The 25,315-nt window shown below is 38.3% G+C and overlaps 1 protein-coding gene across 7 annotated transcripts in view; it reads left to right on the top strand.

Moving 5' to 3' along the window:
• Window positions 1-25,315, top strand: part of LTBP1 (latent transforming growth factor beta binding protein 1) — a 210,468-nt gene that overhangs the window by 104,618 nt on the left and 80,535 nt on the right. For all 7 annotated transcript variants that reach the window (XM_087776963.1, XM_087776965.1, XM_087776964.1 and 4 more), the window contains 2 exons: window positions 5,373-5,475; window positions 11,076-11,147. In XM_087776963.1, the coding sequence (XP_087633089.1) occupies window positions 5,373-5,475; window positions 11,076-11,147 (175 nt within the window). The remainder of the gene's footprint in view (window positions 1-5,372; window positions 5,476-11,075; window positions 11,148-25,315) is intronic.

The raw sequence follows: 25,315 nt of genomic DNA, 5'->3' as shown, positions 1-25,315 counted from the left end.
TTTTGACAGCTGTATGAAATGAATTTCCTTATTTGTATTCTTTAGGCAGGAAAAACAATACAAGTAAAATTCTGTGCTTCATACTGGTACGTTTTCTCTTAGAGCACTTTTAAAACCTTTTTTCTTTAGAATAGTCTTAAAAATACCATCTCATAAAATAAAATAACTGTCTGGAATTCCTTGAAGCTCATGGTTTGGCTTCTGAAGTTTTTAAACAAATAGACTGTCAGAAATCAGTGTGGATTCATTTCCAGGATTAATGCTTCATTCGCAATAGATTCTTTGCAAAATCAGTACCCTGAAATATCAGAAGATTAAAGATGTATCAGATACCAAAAACACCGAACATTGTTTTAATTACTCAATAGAAGAAAGCTGGATAATTTTTACTTGCCTATGAAGAATGTTCTGCTTAAGCCAAAACAAATTCTTTACCAGTTCTTTTAGAAAGTCTGGAAGTATTTAAGTTTCTCTCCTCTGCTTATGAGACAATGCCTGTTAGTGAGCCAGTGCTACATGGGATAATACTCTTCATTTGTAACAACGTGTCATTCAGCTGGTCAGTAAGCTAATTAAGTATGTTTGCTAATTGTTTCAGTAATACGGCTTATTAAGCTTGAGGTTTCTTACTCTGTTTGTCATGCCTATAGCAAAAGAAAGGAGCAACAATCCAAGGTCTGTGCCTGTTGAATAGTTTACAGAAAGTTAAACAGTGTATCCATTCACTTCTGCTATTGTGGTATGTGAAATGCAGTCTTTTGAGCTGAATCCCGGAGTCATTAGCTATTAACTCAGGCAAAGCACCTATCGATTACAGTCATAGTTAATAATGTGACACTCCTTTATTTATGGCTGTATTGTGGTTTTAACTAACAGCTTGTGACAGGGATTTGTAGGTGGGTCACGCAGGAGCGGGAGTCCCAGCAAATGTCGTGGTCCCTCGGCCAGAATCCTCTGCGGTTGCCCTGAGACTAATTGCCAGACTGGGCTCTCTACCGCACTTTACAAGGAGCTGAATAAATTCCTTCTGCTGCCTTAGCAGAGGGATTTCGAGGATATAATCCTTCCTTTTCCCTGGCATTGTAAAACACATGAAACCCTGGTGGCAGTGCACAACTCAAGTACTATTGGTGCTCTGAGACTGTGGAGATGGGACACAGGCTGGAGTCTGGACAGAGGAACAAAGAGGTGATGTGGCTTGGGGTGGCCTTTGTGCACCAGCACAGGGTCAGCCAGAATTTCAGTCTACCAGTGGGAATATTCAGTACTTCCTTCAGTTATATAAAATATTGGCATAGAAGCCCAGGCACACATGGGGAAAAATATGTGGATTTGAAACAATACTTTCAGTGTCTGAGCGCTTTACCCAGGAAGAGCTTTGTTTTATAGCAGTACCATGTGTGCCTCATACTGCTTCTACTGCTGAGCCTCTTTCAGCACAGTTGAGCTCTTTTATACCAATCCTTCATGACTTCTTTGCCTTCTGAACCAGTAAGAATTATCTCCAAATCATAAGCTTGTGACAGATGTATCATTCATGAAAATCTATTCTCTGCCTATGAGGCGTTTTCCAGAAGCCCTCAGGAATACAGGCTAGATTAGTTTAAAATGTGTGTGGATGATAGGTAGAGAAGTGTAAGCCTAAGCTTAGGGAACGGCATCATCTTCATGCATAGCGCAAGCTGTGTGCTTGTGTTTAGCTTCCCTGCTTATTTTAGGCTCATGCTTATGTGTTGGAGTTGTGGTGAATGGTGAGACAAACTAAAAATAGTTATGGATTCCCCCAAGTGACTTTTCCAGTCACTTGTGACTCAGAGACTGGAACAGACCGTCTGAAGAACTAATGAGGAGTTCTCAGCAGTAGGAAGTGGATAAGGCTTTTGAAGTGGATAGAAATTACCTAAAAGTTTTTTGAGACTTGTGAAAACAGAGCTTCAGTTCATTGATGCTTAGTGTTTGTGAAAGGGAGGAGCATCTTAAGAAATTGTAGCTGGCTAGGAAACAGTTTGTGTAGCGCCATGAGTGTTGAAAGTATCTGAAGCACTATTAGATGTACCAGAGAAATCAGGGTTTATTAGCCATAGAAGGACTCTCTGTTTCTGCTTGGCTTAGGACTTTGCAGAGCAGTCATTTTTTCTGATGCATAGCTCCAAAATTACACAGATCTCACACCACTAGGAGCCTCGTGTGGCAGTTGCTTTTCCTTGCTGGCCAGTTTCTACAATGATCTGGACGTTAACCAAATTATCATTGATTCTTCAAGCTTTAATTCACCATAGAGGCAGTGGGAGCAGCAGCTTTAATCATTGCCAGTTTTTACTGAGAGGACTACAAGCCACAGTTGCCAGATGACTCAGACTTTGGCATCCTTATTTTTGCTCATGGTTTTTATATGGAAATTTAAAAAAGTTATGACCACAGAGATCATGATTTTCAGTAGAGTGCAAATGCTGTAGCACCACACCTAAACTAAAAGTGGGCTTTAGTCCATCTTCCTCCTCCTTTCTTTTTTATTTTTTTTTTATTCTTTGTTATATGGTTTTAATTTACTACTGTTAAATGACACCTTTTCTATTCCGGGGAAGAAGAAAAAAAAAAAAGGGCCAGTTCATGATGGCATATTGGCTCTCATGTCAGTGGAGTCTTGCCTTGACACACATGAGCTGCTAGGATGCGTCCTTGAGGCTTGTGACCTTGCAGAGGAACACTGGGTGTTAGGTAATGTGTCTCGCTGCCCAAATGCTCCATTTCTGAGATCATGAGGGGAGGTGCAGCACCAGCCTTGATTCCTCCCACTTCTTTTCGGAGAGATGAGAGTTGTAAACCTGAGGCACAAGGGGAGGGGAGAAGAGTCGAGTGCAAATTGGTTTAGCTGACTCACTAACAGCCACAGTATACGACTCTAGTAAGTGGCTTCTCTTTCTTTGAAGAAGCAGTACCAGCTCTACAAAAAGAGTTGAGCAGCTGTAATTATAAAGTAAAACTGAGTAGCTGTGATTATAAAGTAAATTGGTCTTTCCTAGAGCATGCACACCTGGGATGCGGGTTGAGAAACCAGCATGGTGTAAAGACATAACATGAATTCTCTAAGGTTTTAGGGCAGCCACTTGGAGAAGGCATTATGAGTACTCTCCAGTTGAAAGATTTTTGAGTTTCTGGGAACTGCAACAAGGTCTGTATTTCGTCTAGCTAGAGGCAGCTGAAAGAGCTAGTTTCAGTTTTGAAAACAGTCGAGCTGCTGTAGTAGAGGGAGTTGTGCAGAATTCCCTGCTTGTGCATCTTGACAGCCTTTGTGAAGTGCCAGGCCAAGAGTTGCTTCTGGAAACAGAGCGGACTCTGATCAGGAATGGTCAATCCTGTACTAGTCCTGCCAGTGCCCCAGCCAGGGGAGCACAAGCCAGCCTGAAAGATGCGGGTTCGTGGTAAGCCTGGGTCTGCATCTGAAAGACGGGACTTGCTTTGATACTTTACTGTTTTAACACGTCCAAATACCATCCAGGCCAGGACTATTTCTCACCGCTTGGAACATGGGAAAATTTGTCACAAGACCCTCTGCAAATGGTAGTGTGAAAATAGACTCCTAAAGTTACACAATAACTGAGCAGTCTCTTTTAACCTGTTTGGCCACTCTGTTCTTTATGTGGTTCATGTGTCACCCTAAAATGTGGCTCAGAGCACAAGTGGTGCTACCCCATATAGGGATGATGTGCAGAGGCGAACTGTAACTTTGCTCAGTTGCCCTGGTGCTAAAAGCTCTGTTTCATGAGAGAGGCTGGGACAGAGGATGCTCCTGGCTGCTCACACATCCCTTACTTGACAGACATCTAAGCTTCACAAGCAGCCAGTGCAGAGCTGCTGCATGTTGTACATTACAGTCTGGTGTTTAAATGGTGAATTGGTGCCGCTTTCAGTTTGTGGCTGAGGTATTTCAGGAGGCTCCTGGGGAGTATCTGTGAAAAAGGGGCAGAGAAGATGGCTGGGATGATACCTTGCCAACCCTCACCATGCAAAGATGGGACCCTCTGATGAGTCAGAGCCCTGATGTTGTGGGTTAGCCTGCTATCCTGTTAGCGGTCACACTATGAAGCTACACAGAGTAGCTCTGTACTTTGAAAACATCATTGACTCATGGGTGTCAGTATAATTAAGAGCACACTGAAAAAATTTGGGAAGGTTGGAGGAAGCCATCAGTGCCTATGCATTCAGCATGCATCCCCTACTGCGGAGTGACTGGGTTACCAGCCAAAGTGAAAGCAACCACAAGGCCACAGCCTGTGTCGTAGGATGAGCCAGCTCGCTTGAGCTGAAACCGAAGCAGCAGTGAGCATTTGGGTCAGAGGTTTATATGCTGTCAGGAAGGGAAGTTAGATCAGGGAAGGTCTATTCGTTGCATACTGAGGATTCATACTTCAGCACATTTGAATTGTTTGCTGCAGTGCCTATTTATATCAGCATTTGCTTTGAAAGTGTTACTAAGTGCAGCTGTTGTGCACCTCTCTTGTGCTTTGTGCACTTCTCTTTTATACCTAATTGATGGATTTAGATGCATTTTTGTCTGCATCTCAGAAATACATTTAAGCTTTCTTTACCATGCAAAACGGAAGAAAATTGCAAAAGTCAAGAACATAACTAAGTATTTTGTAAGATTGTGAAAATTAGTATTCTTATTAATAAAAAGCATAAGAATATTCTTGGTCAGAAAAAAAAGGAGTATTGGCCTCAGAAATTATTGCAAGATTAACTTAAATATTTGCATGGGGAAAGACTTGTTTGGAATAACACAGACATCACTAACTTCAGTTTCAGTCATTGTATCTGTGTTACCTTCTTTAGTATCTGGGCAGCAGAATCTGTCATTGTAGTTTGTCAGTTTTCAGTAAGTGGTCATAAACATTAAACATAAGTTGGCAGGAAGTTGAGGCTTTTTAATAGGGAATAACATTATAGAAATCAGTCTCATATGTTTTATCTTTCTTTAAGAGAGTAATTAGACAGGTGTTTGAGATAATTTATACAGCTTTTGAAAAAGTGGACGAGCACATTTTAATGAGGAAAAATGCAGGGAATAGGTGCCAATGGCGAGTTACTACCTTGGAAATAGACTCACTCATTCCTATGACATACTGTTCTCTTCTGATTTTTTCTCCTTTTCAGGTTGACACAGGGGAAGATAATAATGTCACCTAATTTGCTCATGCCTGTGTAGAGAGCCATTGCAATGTAGGGACACTATTTAAGTTCAGCTAAAAGCTCCAGAGAATCTTGAGTGTATCAGCAAGATGTTGACCCAAGCTGACTAAAAAAAAACATTGTACTAGAAGTGAGCATCATATAGTATCACTAACCGGAGTATTCTTTACCTGATATTCCAGTGTGGCAAAGCACTTCCTGGCCTTTCCAAGCAAGAAGACTGCTGTGGAACCGTGGGTACTTCCTGGGGTTTTAACAAATGCCAGAAATGTCCCAAGAAGCCATGTAAGTGCTATTTTGTTGTTATTCTCTGGATCAGTTTATGGCTTTTTTTTTTCCCCCTCAAGTAGTATTTTTCCTTTTTTGAAAAGAAAAAGAAGGAACCTAGTAGAAAGTATATGCTATGGTTTGATTAGGGACAGGTTGCAGAAACTGGAATTCTCCTGCATGCCAGCAGAGTTACAATATGCAGGCACTCAGTGCAGCCAGCAAAGTTAACGTCATTGGGTTTTTTTCTCCTTCCTCCTTCTTTAAGTCGGTGATGCACTGTTGCGTTTTCTCAGTGCAGGAAGGATAATGACACTGAATCATCTTGCTTCTTCCAGCTGGATTTATTTTTTTAAAAGTGTGCACAGAAATGTTAAATTATAGAGGCGCCAGTTACTGCTTGGAGAGAATGCAGTGACCTCTTGGGACTGCAGATGAACTTTCAAGTTTGAAGCCAAAGTTTTCCAGGCTCTAAATTGGCAGTTACTTTTTTTTTTTCTTCTCTGTTTTTGAAATATCTTCCTCAACAATTAGGCTTTCTTCACTGTTTCCTTATGATTATTATAATGAGAAAGAAATTTCAAATTATTCACATGATAGGTGAACCTAGTCTCTTAAACTTTTTGTGAATGACATTGTTGCACAGGAATAGTAGTACTTCTCTGTCATGTCATATTTTCATCACTAAATGAAAGATGAGAAAAGATAATGTAATACCTGTTTTGCAGACGGAGTGGACCTGCGTTTAGTGGGCCAAAAGTAGTGCAAGGAGTTGCAGTCATTCTTATCTAGGTCTTCTAGGCCCCTGTTATTTGTACAGATAGCAACGCTGGAAACATGTTCAGTGTTTGATTTTTTTGGAAGCGTATTTTTGTCCGCAAGCCTTAATGTGGACATAAGTACAATTCCAGCAGAAAATCTACTGTTACTCCTACTTCTCTGACTCCTCCTTCCACAGAAGAGTCTGATATAAATTTCTACTGACTCAGTCTGATCTGCTAGCTTATGAAGCATTTAAATTTTGTGTTTTGGAGTATGTTTATCTTCTGATTTGCTTCCAAAAGAGAGCTTCCTTGGGATCTTTGAGGTCCATGGTTAATAAAAGACTCAGGTATCTAAATTTTTATTCCTGTAACACATCAATACAGTTTCTAACAGAGACACGAATGCTGTATTGGTATATGAATTGTGAAATGTGTCATGATTTTGTAGCTTTCTCTAAAGAAGTAGGAATTTATTTATAGCTTTCTCCAAAGAAGTAGCAATTTAACTACAATTGGAAGTTTTGTTCATCAAAAGCATGTGGGCATGCGGAATGTTGCTTAGTGGATAGAGGTGTGCCATAGGAAAATCACAAAAGCCTGAAATGTGCTTCAACCAAAACCAAGGTGGAACTACTAATACAAATTTTTGGTGCCTGGTTCAAAGGGAAGCCCATGTGCTAGTTCTTCATAGCTCAGGTAAAACGCTGGTCATCTCAGCTTGGAATCTGCAACAGACAATGGGTTGATCAGGCAGCTGCTTAATGCTAACACGGTGTTAAGAGCAAGCAAACAGGGAAACGCTGGGACGAACCATGTCTGAAATCCTGGTCCTCAGATGCTTCCTAGGTGGGTACAGAGAAGTGCCTGAACTCACCCTAAAGCTCTCCTGAAGGGAAGTCTACCACCCTTTTTTCAAAGCACTGACTAAGACTAATTTTTTTGAAATGCTAATGAGATGAGCACTATCCTTTATAATAAAAGCTTGATGGCTAGCACACTTGCTCAAGATGGGGCAATTCAGAGTTCCTTTATCTGCCAGAAGAATTGCTAATCTACATTTTATACCTATGAGGAGATACCCTAACCCGTAAAATGTAGAAATAATTCTTGGAACAGGACTGGGAACCCAGTCTCTTTCCCAGTGTCCTTAATTACTTATGGTATGAGTCATGCTCACTCCTGCTTTCTGGCTCAATCTGGAATTGTTTTTTTGAATGTAATTGTATGATTTCAAGAGGAGACAGAGAATGTTGCCACTTGGAATAATCCTGTCCTTGTGATTAAAGCATTCCTGGAAAGTAAGGTTTGTGTCTCCTAGACATAATGGGATACATTTCTCATCTTTCTAGGTGGGAGCTCTTGCTGTACAGTAGTGTTTTAAAAAGGAAGGAGGAGATGGGTGCACTCTCTGGTTTTTCCAGATTAAAATACAGTGTCATCTACTACTACATTATATCAAGAGTATGATTTGGCAGGTGTATGCTTCAAGAATACTCACTGAATCTGTCAGGAAGCTTTGGTAGAGGTATATGTAGTTTCTTAGTCTAGATTTGATTTAGGAATGAGTTAAGCATGATGCTATTCAATCATGCCATGACTTATGGCAATTCTGCATGAGTGTAAATGGTGACTTTTCAGATTTCTGAGAACTTAAGTTGATAATTTTGGAGTGTTGCAGGAGTTTAAGTGATCTTACAGCATCTTAGAGTTTTATAGATGTTCAAATTGAACTTAGGCACACAACTTCTTTTGGATCTGGGCCTAAGTGTCCTTTGGGCATAGGTGTCAAATTAAGCCTTATGTCAGTATCAAAGTGTTATGCTTCTGTAGAGGAAACAATTTCCACAGATAAATGTAAATTTATGATAAGATTTAATGAAAGTGTGGATTGCCTGCTTAAGGATTTATATTTCATCAAGTTTGGCTGGTTTTGGTGGTTTGTTTTTTTTTTTTTTTACAATAACGAGAATGTTTCAGTGGTAAAAAGAGTATGTATATATATATTTATATGTATGTATATATGATATTGGATGGAAAAACTTGGGAGTCAAGTAAATTATTAGTAAGTTATCAGTTAAGCGGTGTCTGTGGTATTGTCTCAGCAGGCAAAGTTAGTCCTACATTAGTCCTATGTCATTATGACCTGTTCTGATACTTCACTAAATTGGTATTACCTTTTTTATTGTAGACATTTTGGAAGCAAACAGACTTCCTTTTGCTTTTATGGTTTTGTGTTTCATAAACTTCATTTAAGATTGACCTGTTTTTATAACAATATGTAATCAGGTTGCATTTAATGTGATCTTCTGCAAAACCCACTTCAGCAAAATATTTAAGCATATACTTCAGTCTCATTAGCAGGCACTTTTCTTCTCTCTTCAGTCAGCTACTTAAGGATGTACTTAAGTTTGCATGTGTCTTGTTTCCATGAACTTAAGTAGGGCTTTGTCACTTTGTAAAGAAGTACTTGCGTATTTTGGGTAATAGCCACTGCTCAGTCAGGGCTTCTGTCTTGTTGCAAAGTGAAGTGCCTTGGCCTGAGACAGGTCCTGTGTCTGTAAGTTTACAGGTTATTCAGTATTACTGAAAAATAAAAGAAGAAATTTTGGAACAGATCTCCATTTTTGAAGGCTTCTACAAAAGACAACTTTTAAGACAAAGTGCATTTCTGTGTTACATGGGGAATGTTATGATTGTTCAGGCTTCTTGCTAACCGTTAATAATTACAAGCAGGTTGTCTAAGTGAGTAAAGGGTAAATAACGTAGGACTCCATCCAGCTCCCACATGGATCACTAGTCATCACTGAATAGGCTCCTTACTCTACTGCAACCTGCTTGCCTTGCTGCTCTTTGTAGAAGGAAGAAGACAGCTGCTAGTAAGCTGCTATTTCCTGTTCAGCGTGGGAGTAGGAGGATGAGGAGGGCAGGAGAGGTTAAAATCTCTGACCTCACTCCACCACTGCACTTTCTAGAGCAGCTGAGTCACCTTGGAAGAGAAAAGGCATTGCAGTGCTGGAAAGGGCCTGGCATAGTTTATGGGCTGGTCTCCATCTACAACTGCAAGAGCTCTGCTCTTCTTCTGTTTTCCTCCGCCAGGCTGTACTGCAGGGTACTGTTCCTGCCCACAAAAAGTTAGAGGGATCCTATGACTCTGCCAATATGAGCATTAGGAGTTTCACTGACATTTTTGGGGACCAGCAATAGGCCAATGCGTTGCGCTTTTGAAAATCTCACCTTAAATTTCAGCTTAATATTAACATTGTGAAAAGATTGGAACTGCCTTGAAAATAAATGTGTAGCTTCCCCTTTTTTGGCGAGAGACAGAATTTTCAAATTTTAATTTGTGTTAAAATGGTTATAGCCAATGTAATGATGGAAAAGTATGTGTTCAAAACTGTAAGAACACGGTTGCTGTATTTTTACCCATACTATGTTTGTCTTTAACCGTTTTATCACTTTAATCAATCTCTAAAGAGGATCTTAATGTTCTAATTAAGCAATTTTTTTAAATAATTCACAGCAATTTGAAATAAAACTATCTCGCTCCAAAAGCTGCTACTCAAGATCATCACTTAGATTTTTCCAAAGAATAGGACAAGCTTTAGAACTAACAAAGCCAGTTACCAGTTTTAAAATAAGCTGCAGGGATAAATGTGCAGTTCAGACATTATATATGAAGTGAAGCCAATTGAAAACATTATCTCACTCAGTTGTTCTGTCTTATGTGACAGTTTATATACAATAAAGATGGAAAGTAATATGTTTGGGGTTTTTTTGGGGGGCCTGCTGAACATTTAGAACACTTTTAAAAGAAAAGATCTGACCAAATGTAAGGTATCTCTGTTGTAGCATTCAAATTATGAAAAACTCTCTTGACTCTTATTAAATGCACTTGTGTGATCATAGTGCCAAAAGTTTAGTCCTATATGTTTAATAAAGTATTGGCCTTTGCCAAGAGGTTAGCTTTTAGTGCATAACCATACAAAGAAGTTACTGCTCTCATTTATGATGTTATAACAGTTTAAGAATCAATAAACAGCTTTCTGTAGTCTCAAAGGCAACCTTAAGTGGAGTAAAGAAACAATAAATAGAAATAAAAATCTAGTTACCCGAACACTTTCTATTTTGGCAAAATTGAATTCAGTCTGTATTTTGCAGTGTTGTTATGCCCTTGACGGTTTACACTGATCAGCCAATAAGTCACACAGTCTTCTAAAACTCAGCAACTTTGTTAGGTAAATCATAAATGTGCTTTTTTCTTCTTTTTGCCTTGCTTTAAAAGTTCATTTGCTTCTATTTCCTGTGTATTTCAAAGATTTTTTAATTCATTGTGGCAGCAGAAATGGTACCCAACAATTTTGCTTAACAGTGAAGATACTTCTGCTTTCTAAAGCTGCTTTCAGTTTTAAAACCATTGCGTTTCCATCATGAATCTTCAACTTTATCTTTTCCCAACATGATATTTGTAGCTGGTTTGGGGAAAGTAATTATTTGAATATTTGAGAACAATTAGGATGAAAGATAATGTCCTGATTTCAAAGATTTCTCTTTTAAAAATATAAAAATACAAAAAATATGAAATACAAATTATATAAATAAAATATAAAAATATAAAAAAATATAAATTTGGCTGGATAACTGAAGACTTAAGTGGTATATGTGTGGAAAGAGATGGAATTAAAGTTACCTGTACAACCTTTAATTTAAATTTCTTGACGTTTTATGCTTAACGATACATCATAAAATCTTACAATGATTTTTTTTTTTTTATAGTTACATAATAATGTGGCTGTCAGGCTCTCTAAATAAGCATATAAATCAGCAGTAGTTAACTGATGCAATTTTTTTCCTCAGCTTACCATGGATACAGTCCTATGATGGAATGCCCACAAGGCTACAAGAGGATCAATGCCACATTTTGTCAAGGTACGATAGCGGCCACGATTGATTGTGTTTATTTTGAGTACCAGTTTTTCTGTGACAGATTCTTTGATATTTATGACTTAGATGAAGGGATCCAGTCCATTGATTTGTATTTGGGAAAAAATGTTGAGGCTACTTTCAACTCTCCAAATATTGGCAACTCCATAGAGTGGGGTTTTTTTTGCTCCGGGGCAAAAAACTTTTAAAACCTTTACGTGTACTCTCGTTTTCTTTGATGATGTATAAAGATGACTTCATAAGGATTTATTTACTTTCTTTTTCAGTAGAAACACATTGTTCTGTCAGTTCTTTTGCTAAACAGTGAACCTGCAGACTCAGTTAAGTCAGATGAAACTAGCAATAGAGAATAATTTCTATAAACATGCAAGTATAGAGTAATCAGAGAACAATTCTTTTGGACTTAAGAGTTTAGACATAACAGTACTGAGAACAGCCAGATAATGTTACTGGCAAGTGGAAATGAAAAACCATACATACCTGGCTGCCATGTAAAGCAGTGACTGACATACTTCAGGAACGTGCATAGTGCAGGTGAGGATGTATGGAGTTAGATACTGCGTAAGTTGTGTTACTCCAAGGTTATGCCCTATGTCTCCTGGCTGTAAACATAGAAGGTATCAAAACATACAGGGTTGTGGGGTCTGCATGATCATGCAGCTCCACAGAAAGGCTTGGGACATTTAGAGTCTCCTGGCCTACGGCGTCTCCGTCTGACGAAGCTGAACAGACGACCATAGACCTACGCCCTGTTCTTTCTGTGTATCTTGGAGTGTTGAACAGAGCTGCCAGATGAGGATGTAGGAAAAAGCTTAATTGCTTGTCCGACTTGTTTGGCACAGCTCAAGTAAACAAGAGAAAGGAGCTCTGAGAATATGTGAGCAATCCTGCAGTGGTGCTCTGGAGAGAGATTTGGGAAGGAAGGGAAGCATGAGTTCAAGTGAAGCTGACACTAACCTGTGGTCAGGGTTGTTAGTTGTTGACACTGCAAGGGTAAAAGAGGTCCCAACAAATAGTAATGGTGGTTGAGAGAAGGAGAAAATTAAAGAGTAATTGGCATTAAAGAATATATGTAGGCACTGTGGAGATGAAGTTAATTTTATTTAACTGAAAGCTTTCAGTTAGCTCATTGATGAAGGAACGTACAGCAGCTAGCCACATAAAGAAATGATTTTATCAACCAAAAAAATCCAGTTTGTAGGGCACTAAACACAAACATAACACTGTTTCCACTGCTGAGGAAGATGTGAGCTGCTACCTGAAAGTTAGGCACTTGAGCCTATCTGCTGCGCAGTCCTCTACCTTGTGGTTTACCAGCTTGCAGGGTAGGGACATTTGGAGGATTGTGAGATAAAATTGGGTTGGGTCAAAATAGTAAAAAGGTAAATGGAGGAGAGCTGCAAATTGCATTTCAAGAGCTTGTTGCCTGATCAGCAGTGAAAGACTGTAGAGTCCTCTTAATAAATAAAAGGGATGGGGAGATGTTGACGACAATTTACTGATGAGAACTGCAAAGTGAAGGAGGTGAGTGTAAGGCATAGATGGGCCACCTTTTCATGTCTGAAATTAAGCATGTAGGTGGTGCATATATTTCAGCAAGATGTTTCCAGCCATTTCGAAAGAGATTGTCTTATTCCGCATATTAGTTACAAGGTTTTTCAGAGCCTGCAAAAGAGAGGCTTTCTTCTAACTTTGAGCACAGAAAGTGTCTGGAAGATGCCATGATGCATTAGTACCATCATGCATCTTTCTGAACATGGTCCAGGAGAGACAGGAGCTTTTGATATCTCCAGTAGTTGTGTGCAAACCCCGCTGTATACACAATGGTTTCCTGGACAGCAGCAACCCAGCAGGCATTTAAAGGTGAGTAGGGCATTCAGTTTGTTTCAAGGGGTTGTACCTAGGTGTTGGCAAACCTTATTTCATGCAAACTAAGATCCTTAATCAGGGGCTACAGACAGTTAAAAAATGGTCTGGTGCTTGTGAAGGTTGCCAGAAGCAGGCCAGGAAGTTGTTTTGCTGAGCAGTGACAGGCTGATAGAGAGGGAGAACGTATGTCTCTGGGTAGGAGAATAAGAGGGAGCTAAGTCCTGCCATGGTAGTATGCAGAAATAGATCTGTACCTGGTAGGCTAGTCATTGTTTGTTGTACCGGGGTTTGATAGTTTTTCCTCTGATGCATTTTTGTACTACATAACTAATACTGCAAGAAATATGAGGCTTTAAATAGTTTGGCTTTTTACTGATATCATTATCCCAGAAGAGAAGCAAGCTGTAGACTCTAAATATAACTTGTAGTTGATACATGGAAACTTATAACCTAGAGTTTAATCAGACAATGGGAGTCAGATTATCCCACCAGGAAGTAGACTGTTGATGAATTGAGCATGGGGACAATCTCTTAACTTTCTGGAGAGGACAGAGGTGGTCACTGCTGCAGGTTCCCCTTACTGCCTTATCGAGGCTTGGGTGGCTTCTCTGTAATTTACTTACCAGCACACTCCAAAAAGGAGGTACAAATAAGGAAGGAACTGGGAGAAGGAATACCCATGAAACAAAGCCAGGATGAAATTTAGTCCTGTTGAAGTACGTAACATGATTACAATTTTCTTTCAGAGGGTCAGAATTTTGGTCGTCAGGAAAGCTAGCTTCATATGTGAAAGCTGCTGGCAGGGTGTATTTCAGTCCTGAAATGGTCATTAGCATGTGCTTCTCCGTGGGTCAGGCAAAATGTCCTGTTTGTGTTTATCTGAATCAGACATGCTTTTCTATAAGAGAAGAGGACAGGGCTAATGAAGAAACAGCTGTCCATTTCACAAACACGGAGCAAAGCAACAGCAATAGCTGTGAGGAGAAAACTGTTTAAGCTGCTGGCCAAGGAGTATTCGTATTCTTGTAATAATCCTTACAATTACATTGGAAACGAGTGGCACAGCATGTCCATATGCAAGTATACATTTTAATTAGATTATTCTTTGCTGAAAGAGTCCGCATGCTGTGTCCATGCTTAGAAAGTGCCAGCATTGCCAGACCAAATAGTAATGGGTATATATTTCTGAATCCCTGCCTGCAGCTAAAAGAGGTTGCTGTTTGCACCTAGATATCGTCCAACTTTCACTGCCTTTGAAAACTCAGGCCTAAAAGCCTAATTAACCTTTTGTTCTACATTGTTTTTGCAGTCAAAAGCCTCCTTAGTTTACAAAGCCTGTGTAGTATTAGTGGTTAATAACCAGGTCCTGATTTTTTTCCTTTCAAGTGAGTGAACTAATGCAATCAAACATTCTTCTCTCTAATGTGTATGTAGAACAACAAAGAACCATCTGTGGGTATGCTAATTCGAACAGTGTAGTGTAATTGCTATCAAGAAAGCTTTTCCCCCCCCCTCAGTAATTATCTTTTCAATGGGATGATTTATTACATGTACACGCATGGATGCCCTAAGGCTGTCATTAAAGCCAAAATACAGCTTATCAGAGTTGCAACTCCTTTGTCAGAATCCACAGGCAATGCTAATTTCTGGTTCCCTGTTTAGAATTACACTTAATGTTTCCTCCTTCTGCTAATGGTTTTCTTGGAAAACTGAAACAGAATGAAAAAAACAGCTGGTGAAAAGGTTGGATTCCTTTTTCAGGAAACTAACATATTGCCAATAGAGCACTTTAAAAATCTTATCTTGAAGAACTGGAAAAATACCTGAACACTTGTTGTTTTTCAGTGAAGTAAAAAGTTGCGCATGGAAGTTCTTGAAAAGTCCCCATATGCTTAAAATTAAATGTATATGAGCTTGCAGAAACTAGTACTTGTATGTTGATGGATCAAATTCTGTAATCATGTGCTCTGGGGACTTCAAGCTTTTTTCCCTTGGCTTCATCATGATTTAAAATAAGTTCTTAAGGTATATTCTGCCCTCCTACATTTGTCCCTAAAATACAGTAATAAATTTGTTTTCTCTGCATGTTGTATATATATTTTATTACTTTTAAGTAATAAAAGAGCTTCGCTTCATAAGAAATGCTATTTAATGTTACTTAGCTACTAAGTTAACAGTGTTCTTTCGAAGAAGTTCTTTTATGATGATCATACTGAGAAATAAATATATCTCCAGAAACTGGGCTGGGTTGCTGTTTGGACGTTGATTATGTGTTTGAAAAGTGTGGCTCTGCAAACTTGCGTTCCAGTAAATTCCACGCAGAAGCACAAAACGAGTTGGATCTGTTTTCTCCTGCTGCTACTCTGTTAGCTCAGAAGAAATCAGTGGGTCATTTCTTAGAATAAGCAACTGGTTTTTTCTATCATTTTTAAAAATATATATTGCAATAGTTTCATTAGCAACCAAACCTTGTTTGTTTCTTTTACCCCTTGTTGTTCTCACTAATCCGGTTATTATTGAAACAATCAACTATAATGGAGGCAGTAAAATCTGGATATTAAATTTTTCTTAGAACTGAGGATATTAATAGTGGTTAACAATATAGCTATAGCAGAAACAGTTGGAACAGTATTTTCAGTGGTGTTAGTAGATACAGTTGTAATTGATTTTCATAAAAAGAATAAAAATTAATGCCTGCATGTTGAGCCAATTTGCAGGTCATTCAGTCAAGTGGCATTCCAAGTGAAGCCTAGCGTATACCTACCAGAATGAGTCAAATTTTCATAAATTCTGTCTTCCAGTCTTAATTTGCAACATGAGATATTGTGCTTATTAAAGCACTTGCTGTCAAGGCAGATACTACTAAATAACTTTTAATGACTGACCACTAGGTCATTTCTAATTAAGAAGTTGCCCGGTACTTTGACAAATTCTAATTAGTATATAATTGATCTAGAAGGCTTGCTTTGCTTAAGTGTGTGTGGTTCTTATTGAAAGGCAAGTTGCTCACTTTGCATCAAAAGGAGATAAACATTTTCCCTTCAGTTTTATTACTTAGTCATTTAAACAAAGTCAGTCACCTTCTGAAAAGCATAGAAATCTGATTTCAGAGCTAAGTGCAGAAGTCCCCCTTCAGAAATTTACCTTTCCATGCTGCTTAGGCCTGGAATCAGCTGTGGGCTGCTGATGTTGAGATTGCTTGCATCCTCCTGCACCAGCCACTTCGGACAGAGGGGATAAGAAGGGCTGCAGTACTTTCTAGCCACAAGTTTATTCTGAATATTTCAGTGCAGCTACCAGGACTGTGGTGGTCTGACTAGGCTTTCTGCTTCTACAAGTTACCTTTCGTGGTCCAATTTTTGTAAGAACCTTCTGGATGTCATGACTGTCGTAGCTGGAGGCTGTTGCGTATTTAGTTTTTATGCCTTGACATGTGTCATGTGTTGCCTTAAAAATTGTGAAATTTTAAGTTGTTTTGTTCTGTTTATGCATGTGATGTGACTTGGAGAATCTGAATTTTTCATTGTCTATTGAGACAGATTTATTCATATTATCAAAGATCACCCACCAAATGTGTAAAATAGAAAACACATTGTATACAAATAAGATCTATTGTTTCAAAAGAGGGATTATTATTTTAATTAATATCAAATCACATCTTAGTTCTTCAGTCTTGTTTATGAAAATTTTAAATGTCTTTTATTTACTTCAACATAACATAGTAAAAAAAACAAACCCTGATCCAATTTTGATAGTTGGCACTGTCATTTCAAAGTTATCGGTGCTCCTGAAAAGAAATTTGACTACATTCTTTACATGAATGGTGGCAATGATTTCTTTCAAAAAACAAATTAAAGACTATTTTTGTTTACATTTGCATTGTTCAGAATTCTTGTAGTGACCCCGACTTTTTGAACTCATAGACTGTTTCTCTTGAGAAAAAATATTTTCTTTAAAATCAGTAGATAGATTTAAATAAGATACTGTCAGAAGATTGCGGCTTTGACCAGAACACATTAATAAACATGTATGTTCTGTTCTAGAATTTTCTAAGTTAAATGTTTAAATGTGGTTAAATGGTCCAAGCTGTGATGATTTTGATGAGCATAAATTCAATGCGTTAAGGATGGAGATGAAAGAATAAATTTCATTTTATAGGAATGTTTCAAATTCCAGTATGTCTGTGACCAAATATGGGCCTCACTCGCTATCTGAAAAGGGTGGAGGGTGGACTTGATTCATGTGTCCAAATGAGCTACAAGGCTGAGGGGAGGGAAGACAGCTTTACACCACCTTAGTGTTTCCTGCGATTCTGTGTTAGGCCAGCTGGGCCTGGGTGGTCTGAAGAGCTGTTATAATGGTTAATACAGCCAAAACACAGTGAACTTTTCTTCCTAAATACTCTTCCAGCTGGAGGCTGCCAAAGGGAAACTCTACATGGCTGATATTCCAACAGTCAGCTTCTGTAGGTTGGTCTATAGCAGACCAGCTCTCTGCCGATCAACTAGTCCTTCTGCACTACTTCACCTGGCTATAGCAGGCATCAAGCTCTTCAGGTTGTGTTGACCTGTTAATGTGTGGAAGACCAGTAGGCTGTGAAGCATTTTCATATTTGCTTGCTGAGGAATCTAAGTAAAGTATTTCGGTAAATGGGCAAATTAAAGGAGGTTACAGTAGCTTTATGATGCACCCAGGAAATCGCTCAGCATGCTTTACAGTAACCAAGTAAAGTATATTCTTTCGGCAGTAAGTGACAGGTACAGATCTCGTTATAAGTAGGTACAAAAATTTTTCCTAGCAATGGATGTTTACACTTGACATGGTTTGTTATCCTTGGAGAAGGGATACTCAGGCTACGTTATAGTGTCATTAATCCTGGAATAAAGCTGAAATGATTCACTTCCTGAATGTGATTGAATTAGGCATGCCATTGCTCAAGGAAGGGTAGGAGAATGTGGCATGTAGGTTTGCAGTAGAGAACCAAAGGAGTGTTGAACAGCAGCTAATGCAGCCTCAGAGACTGTTTTAATCTACTTTAAAAGCCATTATAGAATTGGAGAATGCAGGCAGAACATTGGAAGATAATACCTTCTGCAGCATGTCCTGCCCTCCAGCAGAGTTCTTCCATACATCATCATACATGTCCTGGTTTCAGCTGGGATAGAGTTAGTTTTCTTCTTAGTAGCTGGCAGAGCGCTGTGTTTTGGATTTAGGATGAGAATAATGTTGATAACACACTGATGTTTTGATTCTTGCTGAGCAGAGTTTACACTAGTCAAGGACTTTTCAGCTTCTCGTGCTCTGCCAGGTGCATAAGAAGCTGGGAGGGAGCATAGCTAGGACAGCTGACCCAGACTGGCCAAAGGGCTATGCCATACCGTATGACGTCATGCTCAGTATATAAGCTGGGGGAAGAGGGAAGGGGGGGGACGTTCAGAGTGATGGTGTTTGTCTTCCCAAGTAACCGTTATGCGTGATGGAGCCCTGCTTTCCTGAGGATGCCTGAACACCTGCGTGCCGATGGGAAGTAGTGAATGAATTCCTTGCTTTGCTTTGCTTGCACGCACGGCTTTTGCTTTACCTATTAAACTGTCTTTATCTCAACCCATGAGTTTTCTCACTTTTACTCTTCTGATTCTCTTCCCCATCCCACTCGGGGGGAGTGAGCGAGCAGCTCTGTGGTGCTTAGTTGCCGGCTGGGGTTAAACCACAATACAGTGGAGAAGGAAAGAGATTCTACTACATTGTACCCTTCTGTGCACAAATACCTACACAATAGCCAGAGGGAAACCTTCCATTAGGTGTATAAGTGCTTTGTCACTTAAGTACCTTAGAACAGAATTTGATCCCATATCTAACTTTTCTCCTTTTAAAGTTTTGATCCATGTATTTCTTTTTCAGTCATCACAATTCCCTAGTCTGCAATGCATGTAAGAGAGCTGAACATGTAAATCAATACCTGAGTAAAAGAGCCCGACTCTCATAGTATATATTGGGATGTTGAAAAGCTGCTGGGGTTTTGGATCTTTAAGCAAGGAAGAACTGTTTAGAGAAACATAACAAATAAGGGTTGTTTTTCAAAAGTTTTATGTTTTTTTTATTTGTTCTGTACTGTTCAATCACAGTTATTAGAAGAAAACAGGTTGTTGTATTAACTGTTGCCTGCACTTACACTTAATGAAATTTAATTTAGTATTGTGTAATTCACCACATGTAATTGGAAATGTGTGTATGTGTGGTCATGAGTAAAAATGGAGGTCAGTTCTTCACCTGATTCTGTTAACTATTTGTGGAACAAGATTCTTATAAAGTGCTTTCAAAACACAATTGTGTTTTGGGGTATTTCTAATGTGAAATTTTGAAGATTGTCTTACCCTAGACAAAAATCCAAATAAAATTTCTTTGTGAATGTTCTTAGAAAGCAAGGAGAAAAAGCCATGACTAAAGTAAATTTTCATTTTGATACTGGAGTCATCCATTTATTTCCATCTTCTGTCTACTAATCAACGTATGTAAAGTTCTTTGAAGATGAAGTTGGTTTTGGACTTAGTAAAACTATATATAATTATCATCGTTTATAACAAGTTCAATGTTAGCATGTGCTTTCTTGTTTAAATGAATACCATTTTACGTTGTCCCCATCTTCCTCCTTTGCTTCTCTTTGGTTTTGGAGGCTTTATTTTGTTCTGCTTTTTAGGTCATGACGATTACTTCATTTGTAGTCACACTCTTCACATGAGCAGACAAGCATTCAGTTAGGAAATGGTTGGTTTAGCTTGTTTTTTTCCCCAGGAAATTCAGTGGCAGTGAGTCATTAACACATTGCATTTTCTGCAAGCAGGTTGACCTGACACCCAGTAGACCTATACAAATCTGTGGGAAGGTATCAAACACTGTTGTTGTTAAGAGAGCCTGTTGTAAGTTCTCTTTAGTGGGGAAGGTTGTGGGATACACTAGCAGCAGTTTGGTTACAGCGTCTGGGTTGTTCAAAGCTGGGAGCACTGTGGTGGCTCTAGAGGAGAGCGTGGTGGCTGACCTCACCATATATCAAGCTGCGTGCTTAGAAGAGGGTACAGGAGAAGCTGAGACACAGCAGCCTCATCTGTACAGTACTGCAGCACTTCTGTCAAGACCCTGGTTATGGCAAAGCTTCCGTGCAATTGGATGAACTTGTGAGAGTGGAATCACCAACAGGGCTTCTGGGATGTCGTGTGGCTTCCACTGCCATCTCAACAGATCCAAAGCAAGAGTAAAGCTTTCATTTCTTGTCAAACTTTCATGGAGACTGACTGCCAAATCTAGGAGCACAGTGTGTCAAGGACCAGTTCCATGTGTTTGGCATGTATAATACTAAAGAGTAACAGCAAAGGGTCAGGCTGTCAGTCAGTGCAGAATGACAACGCTTCTTTCATGCCAGGGGGGTTACACCAGTTTATTACCACTGGGAAGGGTCAAGTCACTCACATTATCAAACACCAACTATTACAAAGTCAATGCGTTATTTACCAGTTCTTTATAAAGCATAAATAACAGCACCTACTGCAAGAGTCTGCTGTGGAGCCGTGCAGGTGCTGTGTGGAAAAGCTCCTTGCTTAACCGTTTTTTTCCTGTATCACTAACGTAGAGGCTTTTTACCAGTGGAACTTCATTACTCTCTTTTCCTCGGAAACTGAAAATTAAGAAAGCTTTATTTACTTATGTATGGTTTAATAGTACTGCTATTTAGCCCTTTAAAATATTTCCTCTGTGTAGATGAAAGTGATCAAATCACTCTACAAGAACATTGCCAGTTCGTACTTCTGCACAACAAAAGATGATTCAGGCAACTTCAAAGTAGCTTTTTCTCTGTTTTTACAACGGACCAAATGAATTCTCATTGCTATACTAATTTAAAACTGAAATATTTTTTATGTCCATATACAAGAAATAGAGGGCTAAAAAGAGAAAAAACCAAATGTGTTAATCTTGAATCAGATTTCTTTCCCAGCTGCCTGAACAAGTTGATTCCAGTGCAATTTGCGCAGCTGGGCAGGCTGGCAGGTGGCAGGAAACATTGTGGGTAGGTGGCCTTTTACCACAGTCTGAAATAAAGTGAAGTAGATAGTAAATCTGGAAGGAGTTTTTTGTTTATTTTTTAACCCTAAGTTGTCTAATAAACACTATTCTTACATGTATGTATGTTTCTTTTGAAAAATTGAAAGTTTTTTTGATCAATTTGTGCCTTGTTTCTGTTGAATCCCTAGATAGGCTTGTGTAATTCAGCATAGAGCATCAGCTCAGTAATTCTATGAGCTCATTGAGAAGACATGACTTGGAAAAGAGGCATTAAAAATACACTATAATTAAGTTATGCTGAGGCATCAGAACACGCACAATAAAGTTAACTTTAAAAATTGGACAAATTTAGCAAGAGAAATATCCATATCAGGAACTCTAGAAGGAACATTCATTGGTATTTACACACATATAAGCCAGTACTTAACTGTAGCAGTGCCCACGTTAAATAGCAATAACAGAGTACATGTGAATGGGGTGTTATATTTTTAAATACTAGACATACAGGAACAGTTCATCTGGGAATAGATTTAATACAGAAGCAGTAATGACAGCATCTGTGAATGATTCCTGCAGAACAGTTGAATCATTTGGAAAGAAGGATGACTGTGTATTGATGAATTATAGGAAGATCCCATCTATCTGCAAATTAGCCACTTCAGTAAATAATGCCACGAAACCGTCACTATTAGTAGGCAAAACTCTGAAACAGATTTCTCCCAGTATCACCAAATATGTCCAATACGTTCCTATGCCAGTTTTTCTCAGCAGTGACATGAAATAAAGTTTAGATCTGTAAAAATGTGCATAATTTCTATTTAGATTATATTTAAATTTAATTTACTTTAAAATTCACAATTACAGTTTATCCATATAAAGACTTAAATATAAGCTATGTTAAAAAAAAATCATTATAAAATTCAAATAGCACGGTTTTGCTACTAGGTATTCAAGATCATAGAATCATAGAATAGTTTGGGTTGGAAGGGACCTTTAAAGGTCATGTAGTCCAACCCCCCTGCAATGAGCAGGAACATCTTCAACTAGATCAGGTTGCTTAGAGCCCTGTCCAGCCTGACCTTGAATGTTTCCAGCTCAGCTAGTTGAAGTCTGTAACCTGTAACTAGAATTTGTGTAAGTGCAAAGCCAGATTTTGTACCCCCTTTTGCAGAACAGAATTTTTTTTCTTCATTTCCCTGTAAATATATATATATATATATGCATTTCAGTTCAGTGGTTAAGTTATTCAAAGTTGAAAAACTGACTGAGAATTATAACAACAGACACCATTTTTTCCTTCTACAACATACAGATATAGTTACACAAACTTAAAAGATACGGTTCATTTGAGTAGTACAGATAATACTAGCGTTGTGAATAAAATGATTCAAATTCAAATTAGAAAACAGGTTTCATGAATGTTTTTTTCTTCTGTTCTTATCTATCTGTGTCTTAGCAGGATTTTACTTTTTGTTTTTTACATGCCTATGTACTTTCAGTATTCAAATAATAAAGTTTATCCATATGTAGATTTTTAACATTCCTTAAAATGAAGCTTGATGCAAACAATGAGTAAAATCATCATCTAATAAATGAAAAATGCATCCTTAACATTTTAAACATTGAAAGTATGAATGCACTTATGTTAAGCTATGTAATTACTTACCTTGCCTAAATACATGTAGAATGGTAGAGTTATCCTCCTAGATAGGAAGGAAAAGTGCCAAATTTTTCGTAATGATGACATATAAGCAAAGAGCAATGTATTTTAATGAGACAAACAAGAGACTTGGTCTTTCCTTGAAAATAAGAACTTTAAAATCAAAGTCAATATTATTTAAAATAAGTTGTCTTTTTCACTGGTTTAAAATGTAGACAAAGCATTTCTGCTAATTCTACATGGATATATATTCCAAAAAAAGTGACAAGAAAAAGCGGTATGTTATGTATGTCCCCTGGGAGATATCTTCCATTTTTTTTCCCAGTAGTATAGGTTAATTTTCTTATAAATAAAAATGTATACTTAGAATTTGTAAAGGGAGAAAGTTGTTTAAAATGTCTGGCTATTACAATGTAGAAAGTGAGCAATTATTTTCACTATATGTACCAACGTCAACACCAACAAGTAACTAATACTAAATGATAAAAAACAAATGTCAGGTAAGAATAAAAGAGCACAGTCCTTGTTAAAAATATGTATCTTAATTTTTAATTTTTTCATATTATCTTTCTTCCATCTCTTAATTTCTCCTATGTTTTTCCTCTTCCTCCAAAATCTATATGTGCTTTTTGCACATGTATGTGTGTAATTTGTGTATTTGTGTAACTGTATGGAAGATTTTCATTTTGAAATGAACCCGGATATTGAGATTTTTCCTGTATTCAGAGTAAAGCATACTGTCTCTTCCTCTAACTTGTTTCCAATGACAGAGTCAGTGCTTTGGCAAAGCGAGTAGAATTGTTCCATGGTTTGAGGACTGATCTGACAACCCAAATTGAAAACAGGTAGAAAATTCAATACTGGGTTCTTGAGTGTTCCAGTATTTGCTCTGCATTAGCTTCTAGGTACTTCATAGTCTTCTCTTCCATTATGTTCCTTGTCATGCCTGATGTTTGAAAGTGGAGGGTTAGCAATATGTCCTTTCCTCCCGACGACTTTACAACAGCATCAATAAGTTTCTATTTAGGGACGTTTCAGTAATGTCTTTAGCTTGCTAGCTGTTAAGATTTAAGTTCATTCCTCGCAATGGTCACAAAAGATAATGGTATTGAAACAATGATGATCTTCCTTTTGGGATCAGCTGGCACTCTGTAGATGCCATCAATCGTATTTTGAGATTTCAGGGCAAAAGAAAGGACCTAGTCAGACTAAGCAACTGAAGAATCAGTCTAAAAAATTTTCATTGAGTGCATCAGAACAAGTCTAGCTTACTAAATATTCTGTATTAGTGCAATCCTTGAATAAGATACTCCTGTGCTTATATGGGACATCTTCCTGCTCAAAGATTGGATGGACCAAAAGGTAGACTGCTGTAGGAGAATATTTCAGTGGGTTTTTGTGCTTTTTTCTTATACCATTCTCCTTTATAAATAGTCCACTCCCTCTGAGGTCAGAAAGTCATGTAGTCTGGGAATTTCCCTTGAAAATTCCTTTGAGGCAGAGCTGATCCTTTGTAATTCATGTGGTTTCCATCACATTTCATCCAAAGTTCTAGAATATAAATTATCGCTCTTTGTCACATGTGGCTAAGTGCATAGAGGTGAAGTTGATCCAGGTGGTGTCAAGATACTAAATTAGGTATAGCATTGGAAGAGCGGAGGGATAAGCTCAACAGTGAATATTTGGAAAAAATTGCAGCTGACATGGCAACTGCTAGAGTCTGCTGTACTGTGAGCTTAAGTCGTGCGCTCCTGTGTAGTGGGACAGGTAGCCAAACTTGTGGAGAAAAATGAAGAAGAAGGTAGGAAGGTGAAAGATTCTTTCTGTAGGTTTCCAAAAGCAAACTCCAGCACATCTGTTATATTTTACTTATTCAATTTCCTTACCCTCATTGATTGTGTTGAATCAGACAGCAACATACCATGAGGTCAAATAAAATGGTGAAGGTTTTATAAAAACTAATAGGAAAGGTAATAAATATTATATATTTTAGATAAAATTATCACAAGTACCTGATTTCCAAGGAGCTAGCTAGAATAGCTGACTTCCACTTGAAGCTTGTTTACCCAGCAAGGTAGGCATTTTTTCCTAGCTTAGGGATAGGGAGGGAAAGTCTTATGTAGAAATTATGCACAAAACATTTTCAAGTAGGTTTGTTTCAATGTGCTGTCTATTTTTCTGAAAGAGGAGGCGTGACAATTTATGACAGAGACAATTACGGGTTGGGTTTTGGGGTTTTTTTATTATTATTTTAAGGTTTTGATTATCAGTGCAAGCTACATTGTTACTGTCTTCTGAAATAAAATCCTAGTTTGGCTGACTTAGTGACAGATGGTATCCAGATGATTGTCAGACAGGTCCTATTCTGAAAGTGAATTATAGATACAACCCCAAGTGTGATAAAGGCCTGAGGCCCGATGCTCAGGCCCAATGCTGAGGCCCAATGCGGGAGAATTATTCAGTGGGACTGTGAACGGGACACTGATGCAGGTAGCCTTGTAACAGCAAACTTTATCAAAGCAGTTGTTAATTACTACAAAGTTGTGTTCCCACAGATGCAATTCTTTCC

Source organism: Nipponia nippon, unplaced genomic scaffold, assembly GCF_047370975.1.
Source record: "Nipponia nippon isolate SJK-2023a ecotype South Korea unplaced genomic scaffold, ASM4737097v1 scaffold_4, whole genome shotgun sequence".
NCBI lineage: Eukaryota > Metazoa > Chordata > Aves > Pelecaniformes > Threskiornithidae > Nipponia > Nipponia nippon.
This window is presented reverse-complemented; position numbering and strand designations above follow the sequence as displayed.